The 21,470-nt window shown below is 57.2% G+C and overlaps 1 protein-coding gene across 1 annotated transcript in view; it reads left to right on the top strand.

The window, feature by feature from the left end:
• ARRDC1 (arrestin domain containing 1) overlaps nt 1-21,118 on the top strand; it is a 45,203-nt gene extending 24,085 nt beyond the window's left edge. The window contains exons 3-8 of the mRNA XM_054174412.1: nt 13,286-13,336; nt 13,880-14,034; nt 15,522-15,704; nt 16,756-16,932; nt 17,379-17,790; nt 19,252-21,118. Coding sequence (XP_054030387.1) covers nt 13,286-13,336; nt 13,880-14,034; nt 15,522-15,704; nt 16,756-16,932; nt 17,379-17,790; nt 19,252-19,316 — 1,043 coding nt within the window. The 3' untranslated portion in view covers nt 19,317-21,118. The remainder of the gene's footprint in view (nt 1-13,285; nt 13,337-13,879; nt 14,035-15,521; nt 15,705-16,755; nt 16,933-17,378; nt 17,791-19,251) is intronic.
• The last annotated feature ends 352 nt before the right edge of the window (nt 21,119-21,470 follow it).

The following is a 21,470-nucleotide window of genomic DNA, read 5'->3' as shown; positions in this document are numbered from 1 at the left end:
GTACTTACAGTCCATGACCTCTGCTCTTCTGCTTTCCACTTCAGAGTGGACACAACCACTGGGAGCTCTCAGCTGCAGGGAAGCAGGGAGAGGGGGGTGGTCCCTGTGGGTGGGATCCCAGCCAAGGGCAGCACCCGTGGGGCATTTGCTCTTTGTGTGACTGAGGAGTTACCATCCTGGGCTTGCCATGGTGATCCCACACACCTCTTCCCATGCTCTGAGGACACAGGGGAGTGAGTGATGGGATGTGGCTGACCAAGGGCAGTGTCAGCATTGCCTTTGGACCTGAGTCCTCCCCCAGAGCCAGCTCTGATCCTGTCCCTTGCTGCTGCCACACTGGCCCATGTGGATATGGGAACAAAAGCCCTGGGGGCTGGCAGGACTCCAGCCCACAGCCAGGGAAGTGAGATAACTGCTGTCACAGCCCTCAGTATGACCCTGAGCCATGTCTGGGCCCAGGAAGCAGGGGCAAGCCTGCCTGCTGCTCCATGGCCCTGTCTGTCTTTGCTGGGGCTGCTGGCAGCCTGGCATCCTGGCACAGCATGGCTGGCACTTGCAAGGGGAGTCGTGTGACAGCCTCAGGGACATGAGCAGCAGGGCAGGGGCTTGACACTGACTCAGCCACAGGGTTTTAGGCTCCCCAGGAATAGCTCTCAGCTGCCCTTTTCCTGAACAGAGCATGGAGGAGCTCCAGCCAGATGGGCTGTCCCTTGGTGCCTGCTCTGCTCAGAGCAGAGCCGTCCCTCTCCCCGTGGCTCTGACCAGGAATGTTTGGCAGGAATGGGCTGCTCTGGTATCTGGCACCAAGGCAGTCTGGGGTGCAGTTGCCTCTGGGGAGGCAGACCCAGTGCTCCTTGAGGTGCCTCTCACACTGGTTGGGGGTAGAAGGTGAGGCAGTCTTGTGCTTTTGGGGCACTGGGCTGGACCCTGCTCTCTGGGTGCTGGCAGGAGCCCAGGGAGCCAGGTCAGTTGATGGAGCTGGAAGCTTTCCCAAGCCATGACCCCAAAGGAGCCCAGTGCCAGCCCATGACTCCTTTGCTGGCCAGCACTGCCCAGCCTCTGGTGAAAAGCAGCAAGCACCACAGGCAAAGGTTAGAGGTTCCACCAGTACAGGTGAGGGATTGAGCTGCTGGAAGGCTGCTCTGTGGAGAGGGACCTGGGAGTGCTGGTGGGCAACAAGTTGCCCATGAGCCAACAGTGTGCCCTTGTGGGCAAGAAGGCCAATGGTCTCCTGCAGTGCTGTAAGAAGTGTGTGGCCAGCAGATTGAGAGAGGTTCTCCTCCCAGTCTGCTCTGCCACAGAGAGGCCACATCTGGAGTATTGTCTAATTCTGGGCTCCCCAGTTCAAGAGAGACAGGGAACTACTGGACAGAGTCCAGCAGAGGCTACAAGGATGCTGGGGGGCCTGGAGCAGCTCTGTGAGGAGCAAAGGCTGAGAGCCCTGGGGCTGTTGAGCCTGGAGAAGAGCAGCCCCAGAAGGCATCTGAGCAATGCTCAGCAAGAGCTAAAGGGTAGAGGGCAAGGGGCTGGGGCCAGACTCCTGTCAGTGGTGCCCAGGGACAGGACAAGAGGCAGCAAGCACAAGCTGGAGCCCAGGAGGCTCCATCTGAACAGGTAAGAAAACTTTGGTGTGAGGGTGCTGGAGGCCTGGAGCAGGCTGCCCAGAGAGGTTGTGGTGTCTCCTTCTCTGGAGGGATTCCAAACACCCCTGGCCACTGTGATCCTGGGCAAGCTGCTGTGGGTGACCCTAATTTGGCAGGGGATTGGACTGAATGATGTCCAGAGGTCCCTTCCACTCTCCATCATGCTGGGATTCTGTGGTGCTGTGGCTGCAGACAGATGCTGTGGTGGGGCAGTCCTGATGTGTGTGTGCTGGGTGAATACCTGCTGATGCCTTCAGCTGAGGGCTGGCTGTGCCTCCCCTTCCTCCTCACCCTGCAAAGCAAACAGCAGGAGGGAGGGCAGGGACCATGGGAGGCTGTGGTTCAGGGGGATGGAGCTGCCCCTGCGCTGCTGCAGGAGCATCTTACCCACCTCCCAGCAGCACTAATGGAAAAAGGGAGGAGGAAGGGGAGGAATTTGCTTCTGCCTCAGTGGACTCTTGTGTTCCTGTGTTGCCCTCTTCAAGCAATGCTGTTCCCTCTCCTTGAACCTGTGCATTTAAACCCCACATCAAGGGGGAACAGCATCTCCCTGCTGTACTTGGGGGTGAGCAGCAGCCAGGCTGGGGCAAGCCTGGGGGCAGGGTGATGATGCCAGGCACCATTCCCAGCACTCTTACAGAGGACTCATCCAGCCTGATAGCATCACCTTGGCTTGAGAGGTGAAACCCAGGTGTCCCCAGAGCTACCCAGCCAAGGTATCTCCATCTTGCACACCCCTGGTGAGCAGCTCGAGTAGCTGGCACCTGTGGGGACCTGCAGGGAGACAAGCTCAGCCTGAAACCACCCCACCTCTCTCTGCCTTCCCACATCCTGAGCAGTAGGTGTAGAAAACAGCCAGCCAAGTGCTCTCTGAGGACACGCTGGGGGGAGGGGAGGAGAGCTTTGCACAGCTACGGAGGCTCGGGTTGCTCTTTAAGCATCAGGGAGTGATGCCAAGCTACTGCACCCACACATCTTTGCATTGAGATGAGTGAGGGGGCAGCTCTGGAGCATCAGCTGTTGCTGGTATTAGACACTGGTGTGGATTTTTTTCAGGCTGTAGGTTGTATGAGAAAGGAGACAGGCCCTGAAATAACCCAGGTGCCTGCTTTGCTACGTAAGGCTCTTATTTAAGGCACTGGCCTCACCCTTCATTTCTCTTCTTGACCCCACTCAGAGCACATCTAGGGTGCAGAGGGCTCAGTCTTGCTGCTGGAGCAGCTCAGGTTGGTGGCTTTGCCTCAGAGGACCTCGGTTGTGTCTGTGCTGGTGTGGTGCTGGCCCCTGAGCAGTGCTGTGTCCATGCTCTGGGAAAGCCTCTTGCTGGGGCTGAGCAGGGGCCCAGGAGCTGCTGGGGGGGTCGTGCAGGGTCTGTGCTGGAGCCTGGGCACTCACACGGAGCAGAGGTTTCAGGAACTCAGGCTGTTTACAGAGAGGCTGTAGGGAAGTGCTGAGCTGCTCTGGAGCCCCTCACCTCCCTTCTTGGCTGGAGGACACGCTGCAGCACCAGGGAGGTTGCTGGGCCCGCGGTGGCTCTCAGGGGAGGCTGATTATTTGCTTCCCAGAGAGGAGGCCAAGGCAGGGTTTGCTTTTCCCACTTGACCTGAGTTTGACTTGGACACTTGTTCCCTGGTGCTTATTTTCTTAGGTCCTCTTTTTGCAAAGCAGTGCAATAGGGGTGGGAGGAACCTTGCCATGGGGGGAGGGTGTTGGGTTTCTCCAGGTGTCAGCGGTGCAGGAGATCAAGTACAGCAGTGCCAGCCAGCACAGCACTGCTTGTACCCTCTGCTCTCAGACAGAGATGCTTCTCTTGATCCAGTATAATGGAGTCATTCAGCTCAGCTGAGGCCTCCTGCTCCTCCCCTCCCTGCTGCAGCTCTGCCCTCGTTCCCTGGGAGAGGAGCAGGTCACAGAATCACAGAATGGCAGGGGTTGGAAGGGACCTATGGAGATCATTGAGTCCATCCCCCCCTGCCAGGGCAGGGTCACTCAGGGCAGGTCACACAGGAAGGCATCCAGGCAGGAAGTTCCTCCTCATGTTTAGATGGAACTTCCCATGTTCAAGTTCATGCCCAGCACCTCTTGTCCTGTCACTGGGGAGCACTGAGAAGAGTCTGGCCCCATCCTCCTGACACCCACCCCTTAGATCTTGGCCAGCACTGATAAGATGTCCCCTCAGCCTCCTCCTCTTTGAGCTGAGCAGCCCCAGGTCCACTTCTCCTATGAGGACAGACTGAAGGAGTTGGGGCTGTGCAGTCTGGAGAAGAGAAGGCTCTGAGGTGACCTCATTGTGGCCTTCCAGGATCTGAAGGGGGCTACAAGAAGGCTGGGGAAGGACTTTTGTGGGTGTCAGGGAATGATAGGACTGGGGGGAATGGAATGAAGCTGGAGGTGGGGAGATTGAGGCTGGAGGTGAGGAGGAAGTTCTTCCCCATGAGAGTGGTGAAGCCCTGGAATGGGTTGTCCAGGGAGGTGGTTGGGGCCCTGTCCCTGGAGGTGTTTAAGCCCAGGCTGGATGAGGCTCTGGCCAGGCTGATCTAGTGTGGGGTGTCCCTGCCCATGGCAGGGGGCTTGGAACTAGATGATCCTTGTGGTCCCTTCCAACCCTGACCGGGGGGAAGGGGAGAAGTGGTTTGTTCCCTTTAAAGCCTACCTGAGCTGATGCCTTGCAGGGAGCTGGCTGTGATTTCCAGCTGACCTTCCTTTTGGCAGCTTGTTAGGGAGCTAGAAAGCGCCGCGGGGGAATTCCTGGCTGCTCCAGGCGCTTCCTCTGCTGGCAGGTTTCGTGCACAAAGAGCTAGCAAGGGGCAGCTGTGCAGCACCTCTTCCCTGGGGTGGTGCTCTGCCTGCCTGGCACAACACCTTCACAGCCAACAGTTGGCAGGGGGTGGTGAGCCTGCTTCCAGGTGGATTTTCAAAGCTTGGTGACCTGACTGAGGAGCCACTGAGAGACTCTGTAGGATCATAGAATGGTTGGGGTTGGAAGGGACCTTTAAAGGGCATCTAGTTCAACCCCCCCTTGCAGTCAGCAGGGACATCTGCAATTAAAGCAGGTTGCTCAGAGCCTGTCAAGCTGGCCTGGAGTAGTCCCAGGGATGGGGCATCTCCCACCCCTCTGGGCAACTTGGGCCAGGGTCTCGCCACCCTCGGTGTCAAACGTTTCATCCTTCTCTCTGGTGTGAATCTCCCTCTTTCAGTTTAAACCATCATCCCTTCTCCTGTCACAAGCAGCCCTGCTCAAAAAGGCCTGGGTCTCTTGTTCTGTGCTCAGGAGTCCCTGTGAGTAGGAGGCAGCAAAGCAGTGAGTAGTGCTCCTGGGCAGGTGAGGGCAGGGGTGGGCCCATAAGGATGTGCTGGTGCCAGCTTCTTTGCTGCCATATTCAGGAGCAGTAACTGCAGGTTCAGATCAGGAAAACTATATGGAAGGAGCTTCAATTGCCTTGGGTCACAACAGCTTCCTCAGCACTTCCCAGCCTCTTGCCTCAATAGATCACTGTTAATCCTCAGAGGGTTGTGCAGTGCTGCCCTGCTGCCAGGTCCTGCTAATTCATTGCAAATGCCACTGAAAAATGCTGACCCAGCTCTGCAAGCGGTGGACCTTTTACCCTGGCCTCAGTGCTGGGCTTTCTGCTGTGTGTTCTTCCTCCCCCTGCCCCTCCTGTGCCGCAGAAAGGTTTCTCCGGGCAGCACTAACCGCATCAGAGCGCTGGAGGTTGTTCCTGCTGCGTGTTTGCGTGCATGCAAATCCAGCCGGAGCGAGCTGCCGCTTTGAGCAGGAGCTGGGAGCCTGCTGGGGACCGCGGGGACCGTGACCCCTCGGTGCCCTGTGCAGCTCTGCTCAGCTGCAGGGCTGCTTACCGCCGGCAGCGCTCCCGGCCCGGCAGCGCTCCCGGCCCGGCCGCGCCGAGCTCAGAGTGCCTCCCCTGGCAGGTCTGGCGGTGGGTGCTGGCAGGTCGCTCTGCTGCTGCTCCTCCTGAGCACGGTGCCTGCAGCAGGGCAGGGGTGGCAGCAGCACATGTGTCTGTTCACCCTCCTCTGTTGCTGTTTGTAATCCCCTCTATTAGCTTAATCCACCCCAGGCTGAAGTGCAGTCCTCACGCTAGAGCTGCGGTGGCCCAGCACTGCCTGAAGTGGCCTGGCACAGACAGAACTAATGCTTCCCAGCTGACCTCTCTGGGGCAGCCTCCTGTGACCTACAAGAGCTTTCTCTTTTTTTTTTTTTCAATGTGTAATAGTCCAGTGTTTGGGCTGCAGAAGTGGACAAGGAAGGCAGGGGTGAGCAGGGTGCTGGCTGCGGGCTCCAGGGAGTGCCAGTTTGTTCAGCAGCTGGGGAAATGGGACCCTGTAGAATCACACAATGGTTTGGGCTGGAAAATGCCTTTAAGATGATTAAGTCCAGTGATACTCTAACTCTGCCAAGGCTGGTGTTAAACCATGGCCATCAGCACCACAGCTCTGCCTCTTTTTGACACCTCCAGGCATGGGCATTCAACCACCTCCCTGGGCAGCCTGTGCCAGTCTTTGAGAACCCTTTCAGTGACGAAGTTTCTTCTAATGCCCAACCTAAACCTCCCCTGGTGAAGCTTGAGGCCATTTCTTCTCATCCTGTCACTTGTTACTTGGGAGAAGAGACCAACCCCCACCTGGATCCAGCCTTCTTTCAAGGAGCTGTAGAGAGCCTTAAGGTCTCCCCTCAGCCTCTTTTTCTCCAGGCTGAACACCCTCAGCTGCTCCTCCCCAGCCCTGTTCTCCAGACCTTTCCCCAGCTTTGTTGCCCTTCTCTGGGCCTGCTCCAACCCCTCAATGCTCTGTAGTAAGGGCTCCACAACTGAACCCAGAACAATCACTTCTCTGCTCCTGCTGGTCACACCTTTGCTGATCCAGGCCAGGATGCTGTTAGCCTTCTTGGCCACCTGAGCACACTGCTGGCTCATACTTAACAGCTATTGATCAAGAGCCTTTCTCTCCTGGGCAGCTCTCCAGCTACTCTGCCCCAAGCCTGAACCTTTCATGTGACTCAAGTGCAGGACCCAGCACTGTAGCCCAGTACAGAGGCAGAGCTCCCAGTTTCTCCACCCAAAAATGGGAAACACAAACCTGCTGCTTTCCTGTCCTGTCTGGAGAGCCTGGAGAGAATACCTGAGCTGTGTGTCATTAGCACTGCTGCCAGCCTAGCTTGACAGCTTCAGAGGAGCTCACTTTCCCCAGGGGAGCAGGAGGGCTGGTTTTAGGCAGCAGGAAGGCTACATTGCTCCAAGTGATGGCAGAAGAACCAGCAGGCACCGGGTACCTCTCTGTGCTACGTGATTTGGCCAGCACAGTTAATGCCTCACTCTTTAAGCAGCCAGAGAGAAGCTGCCATATGGCCCAGCCTGCTGCTCCTCTACTAGGAGAACCAAAAAATGAGTACTCCAAAGGTGCAGCTTGTGCCTGCTCTAGTGTCCACCTGTGCAGCAGGAGGGGGCCCAGCCACTGCTGCTCTTGCACGGTCCAGGCAGGGAGAGCTGGAGCTGGGGACAGGGGCCCCGCTTTGCCAGCTCCTGGGCTCCTGCCCTTGGGGTTCAGGGACACCTCGTTGTGGGTACAGAGCAAAAAGCAGTTCCCCCTTCAGGGGTGGAGGGAGAGATGCACAGAATATTCTGCTGGTGTGCCCCAGCCTAGCTGTGGACAAAGCCTGGTGAGGCAGAGAGGAGTGGTGTTGCCTGGCCTGGCAGACTGCTCACCCTCTGGGCTGCCTCTCCCACCCCACCAGAGCCTGTGACTTCACAGGGTGAGTAACAGAGCTTGTCTGAGCCTGTCGTGCTGCTGCATCACTGGCCAAGCCATCTCCCAGCCCTCTTCTGGCTTCTCTTCCCTTGGCACTGACTTGGAGGTTCTGACTTGGTGGTGGTAGTCAGCTCATGGAGAGATAGCTGTGATGCCTCATGGCTTCCACCTCCTCAGGCATGGAGATGCTGGGAATGGAGGAGCTAAACATGGAGGGGATGTTAGCATCCCTGTGGTGGCACAGGTGTGAGCCTGCAGCCCAGGCAGATCTGCCCCCACCAGTACAGACTGTTTGCATGGGCCACTAACTGGGAAGGCTGCAGAAGAGCCCTGGGAAGCCCAGCAGGCAGGGCTCAGTGTTGTGGTTGGTTCCTCCTGAAGCCCATCCCTGCCCTGCTCTCGCCCAGACAGAGGCTGCCAGAGGACCTTTCCCAGCCCTTGGCTGGCTACTGGCAGGGCAGGGTGTGGGCAGGCAGCTTCCTATTGCCCTTGGATGGTGGCTTGTGACTTCCTCTGGCTGCTGGCACTGCCTGGACAAGGGCTTGGCAGCACTGGCCAAGGAAGCTGCACTGCTCTGAGGAGTTCAAACCCTTTCAGCACCTGAGCTGTGGCCGAGTGAGCTTGGCTCTAGTTGTGCAGGGAAGCCTTGCCTGGCTCTGGCCACATAATATCATAGCACAGTTTGGGTTGGAAGGGACCTTTAAAGATCATCCAGTTCCAACCCCTCTGCCTTGGGCAGGGACACCTGCCACCAGCCCAGGTTGCTCAAGGCCTCATCCAACCTGGCCCCTCCAGGGAGGGGACATCCACAACCTCCCTGGGCAACCTGTTCCAGCATCTCCTTACCCTCACTCTCAAGAATTTCTTCCTCCTCTCCAGTCTCACTCTCCCCTCTTCCAGCTCCAAGCCATTGTCCTCATTCTGTCACTCCCAGCCCTCGTCCAAAGTCCCTCCCCAGCTCTCCTGCAGCCCCTTCAGGTACTGGAAGGCTGCTCTGAGGTCTCCCTGGAGCCTTCTCTCCTCCAGGCTGAACAGCTCCAACCCTCTCAGCCTGTCCCCACAGGGGAGGTTCTGGGGACCTGGATCAAGGTGTTTCTTTTCTGCAGGAGTCTTCCCAGGCCTCCTCCACAGGCCTGAGCAAAATCGCTGCCCAAGTGTGGAGCAGGGGGGAGCAGCTGAGCTGTCAGCAGGAGATTCCATTCGCTCCCAAACAAATCTCCGCTGCATCCAGGGAAATCTCCAAGGTCGCTCTCCGCCTCTCGCTGCAAGCTGACTCTTCCCCCCTTCCTCGGCATGTTGTTGCTGCTCCTGCTGTCTAGATCTGTTTTCTCACGGGCTGTCTGGGGCAGCAGCTCCCTTCCCTTCAGGAATGTTTAGGGAGGCTGTTTCCAAGGGCCGTGTGGGGGTGGCCGGGCTCTGCTGGCTGGGCGCCTATCTAGAGGAAAGGCTGCTGCAGGTACGGCCCCGCAGCAGGACCCTGCTAATCCAGCTGCCTCTGCTGCCTAATGACTTTCCCAGGGTATTTTTAGCCACATGTAAACTTTCAGGAAGAGCTTTTCGGCAGCCGAGCACACTGTGGCCTTTGTGCAGGCTCCTGGGAGCGGGGAGGTGAGGGCTCGGCAGCCGCCGGGGCTTGCCCAGCCCTTTCCCCTCGCCCTGCGCCTCCAGGCGGCTCGGGAGCGCTGCAGCCTGCTGCGTGGGGCTGCCAGAGACCCCCTGAGCCGTGCTGAACTCCTGCTGACCTGCCCTTGCCTGTGTGCAGTCTACAGCTTGGTTTGGCAGAGCTTCTGGTTCAGGAGCAGCTGAGAGAGCAGCGTTCAGCAGGGGCTGCTCCTCCCGGGCATCGGCACCTTCAGAGGGGACTCTCACCTCCGCCTGCTGCCAACAGCAGCCTCTGTGGCACAGTCACCTTGCAAGTGAAAGAAGCACATTAGGTGGCCTGGGTCTTTCCTTGGAAGCTCTCAGGGCTGGAGGCACAGGGGCAAAGAGTGGCTTCCCATGGGCTTTGTGTGCCCCTTGCTGCTTGGGGATGCTGGAGCTGCACCGCAGCTGCAGCTGGGCAGGCAGAACAGCTCTGCATTCCGTGCACGATGCTGCATCTCCCCTGCTGGCATCTGGGATCTGTCCAAGGCTGTGTGTGGCTTGCAGGGACACAGTGCCATGTCCTGCCCTGGTGCAGGATGGGTGAGCACTGCAAGGGTTCTTCCCAGGGAGCTGAGGTGGTTTTTGTTGCTGTCTTCCACGCACAAGGTGCCTGGGTGTTGGTCGCACGGTGCCCTGCCCATGCTCACAGGGTGGCAGGGACAAGGGAGATGGCAGGGGTTTGGCACTGGAACACCACCAGTCAGTGCTTGCAAATGGGAGCCCAGCCTTCAGGAGCAGCATTGCCACCTGGGGAGTTTCAAAGCAGCTGCCACCTCCCTGCCCACTGTAATGGGGGACTCAAGAGAGCCCAGTACAGGGGCAGGATCACTTCCCTGCTCCTCCTGGTCACACTGTTGCTGAGCCAGGCCACAGTGCTGTTGGCCTTCTGGGCCACCTGAGCACATGGCTGGCTTGGGCATGGTCAAGCCTGCTGGCAAACTCCCTGTCTGTGGAGGATCTCAGGGTTGGCATAAAGATGCCTCTCACTCTTTAGGGTAAAGAGAGTGTGGGTTGGAAGGAGCAGATCTGAAAACAAGAGCTACTGCTGATTGCCTGCAGCATCTCTCTGCTTAATGGAGTGGAGAATGGAGCTCACTGCATTCTGTGGCTCAGTGCAGGGCTGAGGTCTGGGCTCTCATGACTGTGAGCTAAGCAGTGCTGCAATGCCCTTAGTCCATGTGAGCTGTGAGAGGGCATACCTTCAGTCTGGGGTAGCTGGGCTTGGCTGTGATGAGCAGGAATGGCCTTTCCCAGCCCTTATGGGCAGCTTGTTGCAGGCAAGAGCTGCAGGAGGGATTTGCAGCTAGGGTCACAGGCTGAGGAAAGTGCTTGTCTGAGCTATCAGGATAGTCCATACTGACCTGTGAGCAGTTCTTACCTGGTGATTTGCTCAGAGGCTGGGCCACCAGTGTGAAAACTGTGCCACCAAGTCAGGCAGTGCTCTGACAGCCAAGACATGTCCTCTGCCAGGGGTGCTGGCCATGCTCATTGCTGGGAGAGCACGTTGTCTTGCTCTGTGCTGCTGTAGTGAGCAGCTCTCAGGACCTCTGGTTTTCTGCAGGGGCTTAGAAACTGTGAACATGAAGTGCTTGCAGGTTCACTTCCAGCCCAGCTTTCTGTTGGTGCACATGAGCTAGGCAGGGGCTTGATGACCTTGTTAGCTTGTGCTGCCTGTAGTGCAGGAGAGAGACTTCTGCTTTGTGGACTCTGTAAGCTCTTCCTAAGGGTCCTAGAAAGATTGTTAAGCTTCATGTTCCTAAAAGGAGACTTCAAATCACTCTCTGCATATTTACTTGGGGCTCTGCAGGTCAGTCAGCAGGAAAGTCACCAGACCTTTGTGGAATCTCAGTGACCACTACCCCTGGGACTCCCATCTCCCTTCACATTGCAGGAGCAGGACTTGCTCCCTCTCCTTTTCAGACAGAACAAGCCATAGAATGGTTTGGGTTGGAAGGGACCTTAAAGATCATCCAGTTCCAGCCCCCACCTCCCACTAGCACATGTTGCTCAAAGCCTCATCTGGCCTGGCCTTGAACACTTCTATAGAGGGGCATCCACCACCTCCCTGGGCAGCCTGTTCCAGTGTCTCCCCACCCTCACTCTAAAGACTTTCTTCCTAACATCCAGTCTAAATCTCCCCTCTTCCAGCTTCAGTCCATTTCCTCTCACCCTGTTGCTCCCAACCCTTGTCAAAATTCCCCCTCACAGCTCTCCTGGAGCCCATTCAGGTACTGGAAGGTTGCTCTAAGGTCTCCCTGGAGCCTTCTCCTCTCCAGGCTGAACAGCCCCAACGCTCAGCCTGTCCCCACAGGGGAGGGTCTCCAGCCCTCTGATCATCTCCATGGCCTCCTCTGGACCCTCTTCAACACTTCCAGGTCCTTCTTGTGCTGGGGGCCCTGGAACTGGAGGCAGTGCTGCAGGTGGGGTCCGAGCAGAGCAGAAGGGGAGAGGTCTGCTTACTGCAATGCAGAAGCTGCACTGGAGAGCTGATGTACTCCAGTTTATTGATTCCCATTCCCCGAGTAAGGATAAGGGGTCCAAGATGGGCATGGGATGGGGTCCAAGATGGGCTTGGGATGGGGTCCAAGATGGGCTTGGGATGTGCCCAGTGAAAGGCAGGAACAGGCACTGGGTTAGTCAGGTCACTGCTCTTCAGCAGGCTCTGCCCCATAAGCAAGGGGCAGAGGCACCTGCTGCACCTCGGGGCCCTGCCTTTAGCCAGGAGGCTGCGCAGGGAAGCTGAAGCTGCTGCACAGCTCCATGCCCGGCTCAGCTCCCCAGGCTGGGCCGTGCCTGGCTGTGGGCCTCCACCTGGTGTCAGGAGCAGGGGTTGCATTTTAGCCTACATAACCCGGGCTGCTCTGGGGGCCCGGGAGGGCAATCACCAGGGAGACCTTCTGGGTGTGGCGGTGGGAAGCAGCAAACCCTGACGAAGGCTATAAACAGACATCTCCTGGCTTCCTCCGGCCCTGCCTTTGCTGCATTGTTCGTGCTGCCTTTGTGCTGCAGGCAGGATGCACCCCAGCTGGGGGGTGGCTGAGCAAGCAGGGGGGCAGCTTCTCCTGACCTGAAGCAAACGCCAAACCCAGCCCTGCTCTGCCTGGACCACGGGGGGGTGGGGGTGGGGGTTTACCCTTCTCTTCTCCCACCTCTCCCCGTGGTGTAATCCACTTCAGACCCCTGACACCAGGGCTGCATTGCTGCCAGCTGTGCAGAGCCGGCATTGCCAAGGGGCAGGCTGTCTCCTCTGTCTTGCCTCGACAGAAGAGCCCAGTCTGGAGTCTTTGTATCTCCATCAACGTCCTACCCTGCAGAATAAACACAGCATCACTTCAGAGGTACCCAGGCCTCCTAGGAAACCTCTGCTGTTTAACAGATGCAGATAAACATCAGGGGGGTTCTTACTGAAAGCAACTTTGGGATCACACTGGGAGTGCAGGTCAGCCCTCCTGCTGCCCTGGGAGGGCATCTGGAATCTGGGTGGCAGTGCCAGAGGGTGGAGGGGGCTGGGGGGGGTTGGAGTCTGTAGCAGTTTTAGCCATGTGCTGAGGCTTGGCTCTGGGCTGAGCCCTCAAGGCCACTGCTGCAGAGTGGGATGTGCTTGGAGAAAACCAGTGCTGAGGTTTTAACATTATGCAGATCTGATCCTCAGATACAAGCAGCTGAGCTGAGGTGGTGCAGGTCCCTTCTTGGGACCAGAGTGGGGACTTAGGCCTGAGAGATGGACCTCTGGGTCCAGCTCCAGAACACTCCACAAGCTGTGTGGGGCTTAGCATGTGGCTAAGGCTATGGCAGCTTGATGCCCACCAGACCTCCTTAACACCCTTAGACAGTGCCTGTGCTTTCTCACCTTCCCCTGACTGGCTGTGGCTTGCTTCAGGGGAGACAAACACACAGCATCCCTTCTCCATGCCTTGTGTCAGTCATCTGGGGCTAACCACTTGCTGTGGCACTGAGATCCCTTAAACCCTGCCCCAAACTCCCTTACTGCCAGGGTGTCTTAGGTAGAAGCAGTCACTGAGTCACCTCCTGTCCCAGGGAGAGGCAGGGGGTAGCAGATGTTCCTGTTGACTTAAGCACTGCTCTCTGGATCTGGAGCTGTCCAGTGGGCTGTGGGCAGCTGAAGTTGTGTGTGGCTGGTGGCCTCTCTCTCCAGATCATCTTCTCCACAAGATCACACAATTCCAAGGCAGTGGCCTCTCCCACTTACCTTCTGCTCTTGTTTCCTGCAGGGGTCCTGACAGCTGGAGAGCACAACTTTCCCTTCCAGTTCCTGCTGCCAGGTATGATGCAGATAAATGGCTGAAGGCACTTCCATGGAAGCCTTGGCTCTTGCAGCCCCTCCAGCTGTGCTGCACAGGACTTGGGCTGGGTGGCAGAGGCAGGCTGGCATCTTGGCTGGAGGTGCTTGAGGGAACATAAGGTCAACCACAGATAGCAGAAGAGCTTAGACAAGCAGTGGGTACATTCAGCACTGATGCAGGGCCAGGTCTGAGCTGTCACTGATGCCTCTCCAAGCATGACCCTGTGAGCTCTCTGGGTTGTGCAGGGCTCCTGGCCTGTGGCTGGCCAGAGAGAGGATCTCTGCTCTTGCATGTCTGGTTGTGGAGGATGTCTCCTGCAAGGAGGTTGCAGCAAGGTCTCCAAGTGACCAATATGTGCAGCCCCAGGTGTTCTTTGAGGGAAGCTCCATGTGCTGTGTCTCTCTGGCACTTGCAGCACTCCTCATGTGATGAGGAAAGCTGCTTAAAGGGACTGCACTTCTAGTTCAGAAACACTTGGCCTGACTCAGCCTTATGATCCTTCTCTTTCTCTCTTGACTCCAGCCTCTGCTCCTACATCATTTGAAGGCCCCTTTGGCAAGGTGCTGCACCAGGTGAAGGCTGTGATAGACACACCTCGCTTCTCCAAGGACTACAAGTGCAACAGGATCTTCTATGTGCTCTGCCCTCTCAACCTGAACGACATCCCTGACATCGAGGTAAGAGCGAGGGGCAGCGTGCCTGGGAAGTGCCAAGGCTGCAGCTCTTCTGCTTGTGCTGCTGCTTGTCTGGGGAATAACTGTGTGCTTGGACAAGCCTCTGCTGCCATGCCCTGAATGTGCAAGAGCAGGTCAAGGACTCAGTCTGTCCTGCCTGGCCCTCCCTCCCTGCTCCAGGTGACTTCTGACTCTTCTGACATTGCTGTGTAAGATCCAGGGGAATTTTCAGTGTGCACAGAGGTGTTGGCCAGTAGCACCAGGTAGGGATAGGATAGGATAGGATAGGATAGGATAGGATAGGATAGGATAGACCAGACCAGACCAGGTTGGAAAAGACCTTTGAGGTCATCGAGTCCAATGTGTCATCCAACACCATCTAATCAACTAAACCAATGCACCAAGTGCCTCATCCAGGCTCTTCCTAAACACCTTCAGTGATGGGGACTCCACCACCTCCCTGGGCAGCACATTCCAATGGCCAATCTCTCTTGCTGGGAAGAACTTCTTTCTAACATCCAGCCTGAACCTCCCCTGGCACAGCTTGAGACTGTGTCCTCTTGTTCTGGTGCTGGGTGCCTGGCAGAAGAGACCAACCCCCACCTGGCTACAACCTCCCTTCAGGGAGTGGGAGAGAGCAAGAAGGTCTCCCCTGAGCCTCCTCTTCTCCAGGCTAAACCACCCCAGCTCCCTCAGCCTCTTCTCCCAGGGCTGTGCTCCAGACCCCTCCCCAGCTTTGTTGCCCTTCTCTGGACACCTTCCAGCATCTCAACGTCTTTCCTAACCTGAGGAGCCCAGAACTGGACACAGGACTCCAGGTGTGGCCTAACAAGTGCTGAGCAGAAGGCACAATGACTTCCCTGCTCCTGCTGGCGACACTGTTCCTGATGCAGGCCAGGATGCCCTTGGCCTTCTTGGCCACCTGGGCACACTGCTGGCTCCTGTTCAGCTGCTGTCAACCAGTACTCCCAGGTGCCTTTCTGCCTGGCTGCTCTCAGCCACTCTGACCCCAGCCTGTAGCACTGCCTGGGGTTGTTGTGGCCAATGTGTAGAACCTGGCACTTGGATGTGTTCAATCTCATGCCCTTGGCCTCTGCCCATCCATCCAGCCTGGCAAGGTCCCTCTGCAGAGCTCTCCTACCCTCTCACAAATCAACTCCTGCCCCCAGCTTGGTGTCATCTGCAAACTTACTGCTGATGGACTCAATCCCCTCATTCAGGTCATCACTAAAGATACTACAGAGCATGGTGCTTGTAGGGACCTGGGTTTGGGGAATTTGCTGTGAAGGGAAGAGTCACTAATGGGACAAGAAAACTGGGGGTGGGGTGGAGAAGTGAGCCCTTGCTGCCTGTGGCAGTGCTGTGGGGCTGGTGCTGGTTCTTTGCATCCTCTTCGATCAGACGTTAGCTTGTTTGGGATCTCTGAGTGTCTTCCTGGGGGCTCTTGGTATCTCCTGAGCTAATACCTGCGTCTCTCTGCTGTCCTGCAGCAGCCCAACACTATGTCAATCACCAAGAAGTTCAACTACAAGCTTGTGAAAAGTGGCAACATCATCCTGACAGCCACCTCGGATCTGAAGGGCTACATCGTGGGGCAAGCGATCCAGCTGCGCACCGACATCGAGAACAAGTCAGGCCGGGACACCGGGGCCGTGGTGGCCAGCCTGCTCCAGGTGGGCATCCCAAAGGCTCAATCTTCACCTTCTGCTGGGACCTCACCCTGCTGAGGCCTCTGTGAAACTGGGACAGCTCTCACCAGCCTGCATGTCTGCTGCGTGTGGCTGGGAGGTGGCAGCGAGGAGGCCAAACCTCTGCCCAGCTGTGCTGCTCTCTGCCTTGCCATGGGAAGGGATGGTGGAGCTTGTCTTGCTTGAACCAGCTCAGTCTGGCACACAGCAATGGGGGGGTTCTGCTTTGCACATTAGGTTTGGGCTGATCTGTTGGAGAGCAGCTCTGGGGAAAAGGACCTGGGAGTCAAGGTGGACCACAGGATGGCCGTGAGCCAGCAATGTGCCCTTGTGGCCAGAAGGCCAATGGCATCCTGGGGTGCATCAGGAAGAGTGTGGCCAGCAGATCCAGGGAGGTTGTCTTCCCCCTGCACTCTGCCTTGGTGAGGCCACATCTGGAGCAGTGTCCAGTTCTGGGCTCCCCAGTTCAAGGGCAGGGACTTGCTGGAGATGGTGCAGGAAAGGGCTGTGAAGACAGGGGACTGGAACATCTCTTATGAGGAAAGACTGAGAGAATTTGGGCTTTTTAGTCTGGAAAGGATAAGACTGGGGGGGAGATCTTATAAATCCTTCAAGGGTGGGTGGAGGAGGTTGGGACCACTCTTTTTTTCAGTGGTGCCCAGTGTCAGGACAAGAGTTAACAGGCACAAACCAAAACATAAGAAGTTCCATCTGAACATGAGGAGGAATTTCTTTAATTGAAGGGTGTTGGAGCCCTGGAACAGGCTGCCCAGAGAGGTGGTGGAGTCTTCATCTCTGGAGACATTCCAAACCCTCCCAGACACGTTCCTGTGTGACCTTCTCTAGGTGACCTTGCCTGGGCAGAGGGTTTGGACTGGATGATCTCCAGAGGTCCCTTCCAGCCACTACCACTCTGTGATTCTGTATGTGACAAAGCAGCTGGGTGGTTTTGTGTCCTGGTTTATGTTTGGGGGCAGGGGGATAGAAGCCCCTCTGCAGCCTGGCTGCTAGCTGCTGCTTTCTCCTGCCTGTGCAGAAAGTGGCTTACAAATCCAAGCGCTGGATTTACGACCTGAGGACCATCGCTGAGGTGGAAGGCTCAGGAGTCAAAGCCTGGAAGCACGCAGAGTGGAAGGAGCAGATCCTCGTTCCAGCACTGCCCCAGTCCATCCTGCAGGGCTGCAGCCTCATCCATATTGACTACTACATCCAGGTGAGTACCTCAGTGCTGCTGGGGAGCTGCAGTGGGCCATTTTATGTGGCACTTGAGGCCGTGGTTTAGTAGTCATGAGGTCTTGGGTGACAGGATGGACTTGATGATCTTTAAGGTCTTTTCTAAACTTACTCACTCTACCACTCTGCCTCCCTCTCTGCCTCCCTCTCTGCCTCCCTCTCTGCCTCCCTCTCTGCCTCCCACTCTGCCTCCCACTCTGCCTCCCACTCTGCCTCCCACTCTGCCTCCCACTCTGCCTCCCACTCTGCCTCCCACTCTGCCTCCCACTCTGCCTCCCACTCTGCCTCCCACTCTGCCTCCCACTCTGCCTCCCACTCTACACTGCAGCTTCTGTGCCACGCAATCCTGCTGGCCCCTGGGTCAGGTGAACCTTCCCAGAGCAGTGCATGATGAAGAGGATGCCACTGTGTTTTCTTCTCTTCCAGGTTTCTCTCAAGTCACCGGAGGTTTCTGTCACTCTGCCCATCTACATCGGTAACATTGCTGTGAACAGGGTCCCCCTGAGCCCGGCGCGCTCCGTGCAGCACGTGCCCTCTGCAGTGGTGCCCAGTGCCCCCCCGGAGGAAGAGGAGGCTGCGGGTGGCTACCACCCGATGGACAATGTCTCGATCCCCACCAAAAGCCATTCCCAGCAGCAGCCGTTCAGCTACGCCCCAGGACTGAGCTTCCAGGAGCTGAGGGCGGACTCTGAGCAGACAGGCTCCCCCAGCCACCCCACGCTCTGCCTCTCAACGGGAGCCACTGTCCCTTACTACGCAGAGGGGAACGTGGTGCCCGTGCCCACGGCCAGCTCCCTCATCCTGCCTCCCGAGTACAGCACCTGGGGCTACCCCTACGGTGAGCGGCCCAGGGCTGAACGGCCTGGGGGGTAGTTGGAAACCTCTCCTACCACCGGAGTCTCTGCTAGCTGTGAGCTGGGTGGGCATAGAGATGTCAGCCTGCCGAGGGCTGATGTCAGAGGAGACCACAAGAAAACTGGGGAGGGCCTTTTTGCAAGAGCTTGTAATGGTAGAACAAGGGGGAATGGATTGAAGCTGGGGAGATTTGGACTGGAGGTTAGGAAGAACTTCTTGACAGTGAGGGTGGGGAGACCCTGGCACAGGTTGCCCAGGGAGGCTGTGGATGTCCCCTCCCTGGAGGTGTTGAAGGCCAGGCTGGATGAGGCCCTGAGCAAGCTGGGCTGGTGGGAGGTGTCCCTGCCCATGGCAGAGGGGTTGGAACTGGATGATCTTGAAGGTCCCTTCCAACCCAAACCATTCTGTGATTCTCTGTGAGACCATGAGATCTCTCTGCCTGCTTTAGCCTCCAGAGAAGCTCTCTCTTGGAGCTGCAGAAGCCAGCTGTCTGCTCCCATGTCTGCAGCCATGCCTGCCCTGGGCTGGTCCTGAGAGAGAGGCTCTCCCTCTTCCTAAATGAGCTCTCAGCCTCCCACTGCTAGAAAAAGTTTCTTGGCTTGTGGTGAGGCTGGTGGGAGCAGAGCCAGGGGAATGATGTAACTGAAATCTTCTGTCTGACTTGGAGCGGGCCTGCAGCTGGTCTGAAGGCACGGGCTGTGGGGGTGGGAGCTGAGAGACTCCAGGGTGGAAGAGCTTGGGGGAATCCCAGCGTGCTGGATTGCTGCAGCAGTGCTTGTCCCAGCAGCTGAGGTGGCAGGGAGCAGCAGTGTCTGTTAGCACAGCCCTGCCCTGTCTGTTAGCACTGGGGGAACAAGACACCCTGTGTGCCCCCTCAGCCCTGGCTTGGGGCACAGGGAGACAGTGGTGATCTGGAGGCATTGGAGTACCTGAGGATGCTTGGGGAAGAAGGAGAGGAACGAAAGAGGGCTTTGAGGTGCTGATTTTGACCCCTGGAGGTGTCAGGGCAGGGGTGAGAGTGGCTGGTTCACAGTGTGTGCACACAGCAGGGCTTGTTGCAGGGCCCTGGAGAGAGAGAGGGCCTGAGGATAGCATCACAGAGGAGCAGGGCTTGGAAGGGGCCTGTGTCAGGAGGCTGGGGCCAGCCCTTTCTCAGTGGTGCCCAATGACAGGACAAGGGGTAATGGGCACAAACTTGAACATAGGAAGCTCCATCCCACCACGAGGAGGAACTTCTTTAATTGAAGGGTACTGGAGCAGGCTGCCCAGAGAGGTGGTGGAGTCTCCATCTCTGGAATCATTCCAAACCCAGCTGGATGTGTTCCTGTGTGACCTTCTCTAGGTGCATGGCAGCTTTACTCTGCAGCCAGTTACACCAACTGGGCTGAAGGGGAACCCCCTAAACACCTTCCATAACTGCTCTTACTCTTTCTTTCCCTCACAGAGGCACCTCCCTCCTATGAGCAGAGCTGCAGCAGTGCCAACTCCAGCATCAGCAATGGCAACTAGCCCTTCCCAGCTTCGAGCCCCGCTGGCACTGCCCACCCTGGGCGCCGTGGTTCATCTGCCTGCTGCAAAGGCTGCTACAGCACAAGGTGGCTTCTTCTCTGGCTGGCTGCTCGGTGGGGTCAGTGGCACAGCCCAGGTCGGGCTTTTGAAGTCTCTTTCTAGGGAGGAGGGGGGGGAAAAACCAACCAACCAAACAAGAGAGCAGCCAGAGCAGCCTGTGTGTGCGTGTAGGAGGGGACTCCTGCTGCCTCACCCAGTGCTGGAGAGCTGGTTCTGCCCCCGGGGTGCCCTCTGCAGCAGCCTGTGTTTAAAGTACTGTAGCCAACACTAACTGCTTTCCTACCCAAGCACCTGCGATGCCTTATCCGAAACGCTCCTGGCTGGGCAAGTTTCCACTCTAGGCGAGGGCTGGGCTCTGTGCACGTCCTCCCTTCTCTCTGCAGGGGCCATGTGCTCTCCAGAAATGGTTTGTGACAGCCTTTCTTCTCCTCCTCGTAGGTCCTGAGGGTAGGTGAAACAGGAGGTTTCTTGGAGTGAGCAGGTTCAGAAGGTCAGGGACTCTTCCAAAGCCACAAGCACAAGCCCTGGCTGTCGCTGTGCTGGGGGGTGACTGCCCAGCAGCACTGGGGGTTGACTGCCCAGCAGCCTTTGCTCCCCTCTCTGGACCTCTGCCTGTGTACACTGGGAGGAGAGCAGGCTCTGGCAGCAGGAAGCTTGCCACGGCGTTGCTCAAGACCCAAGAGGCCCTGGTGAACTGTGGAGGGCGAGCCTGGTGGTACCATGGGGTACCAGCCAGCCAGCTCCTGGTACCGTGGGGTACCACCAGCCAGCTCCTGGCCTTTGTTACCAAGGGCAGCTTTTCACAAGCCCTGTGGGGACCATGCTCGCTGCCAGAGCGCAGCACCCAGGATGAGCAGCACAGCCTGCAAGCCGGGCACCAGCTCCCTCTGCCCCATCTGCGCCCCCTGCAGGGTGCCCTCTCCATCCCCCCTGCCGCTGTCTTTGGCAGGCCAGATTTACATGACAATCAAGTTACAAAATCTGTCCAATGCTACCTCTGAGTCTGCCCAAGGACCCTGGGGGTGGCAGCCCTTCCCTGGGGCTGTCCCTCGCTCCAGGCTCAGCCTGGCATCCGGCAGGAGCGGGCCAGGCTGCCGCGGCCCAGCACGAGGGCAGGTGGCCCGGGGACTGCGCTCCCTGCAGGACGGTGCTGGTTCACTGCTTGTCCCCTGAGCCACCTCTGGGGCCCCAAAAGCGAGCAAGAGGGGACACAAAGTGCTACTGCTCAGCTGCAGCCTGTGCTGGAGCTGACAGGCCGGGGGAAGAAGCTGGTGGGTGCAAACCACCCTGTTTTGTTTTGGTTTGTTTTGTTTTGCTCTTTGGTTTCTTGAACCCTTCCCCTTGTTGAGCTTTTTGACTGCCCAAAAGCTGAGGAAGCCACACACCAGAGAGATCAGAGCCACAGGCCTCCTGCCAGGGCTCAGACTGTGGACTGCAGACCTTTGGGACTGCCTCATGCTGGGTGGGCAGCACCTGAGGAACCTCTTAGGAGCGCTTACAGCCTCTGCACCCCTGCTGGCAGGCAGGCAGGCAGGCAGGCAGCTGGGGCCAGGCCCTGCTTTGCACTCTCCCTTTGCAAATGCTTTTTATTTTGTTTTATCTCTTCTGAGCTTTCTTAAGTGTCTGAAGCTCTTTAAGGGTAAAAGGTAGAGAAGTTGTCCTCCTGAGCAGTGCTGGCACAACATGCACCAATGGTGAGAGAATGATTGTCATTGACCCTGAATATATATAAATATATATAAATATATATATATGAGATGAAGTTTTGTTTTTAAGGACTGAGTTCAGAAATACAAATTTTAATGCTGTATTTAATAAATTATTCTAAGAGAAACTCTGTGCTGCTTCCTCCATCGCTGGTCCTCAGCCATCTGCCTCTCCATGCCAAAACCAGGGCTGCACCTTGCACCACATCTCTCCATGGCTTCTCAATCCTTCCAGGGATGGGGACTCTGCTTGGGCAACCTTTTCAGGGAAGGAATTGTTCCTCATGTCCAACCTAAACCTCCCCAGGTTGCAGCTTGAGGCCATTTCCTCTTATCCTGTTGCTTAGAAGAGGAGGTCAACCCCCACCTAGCTCCAGCCTCCTTTCAG

This window comes from Dryobates pubescens, chromosome 29 (assembly GCF_014839835.1).
Source record: "Dryobates pubescens isolate bDryPub1 chromosome 29, bDryPub1.pri, whole genome shotgun sequence".
NCBI lineage: Eukaryota > Metazoa > Chordata > Aves > Piciformes > Picidae > Dryobates > Dryobates pubescens.
Note: the sequence above shows the minus strand (reverse complement) of the source record. Positions and strands in the feature narration are given on the sequence as shown.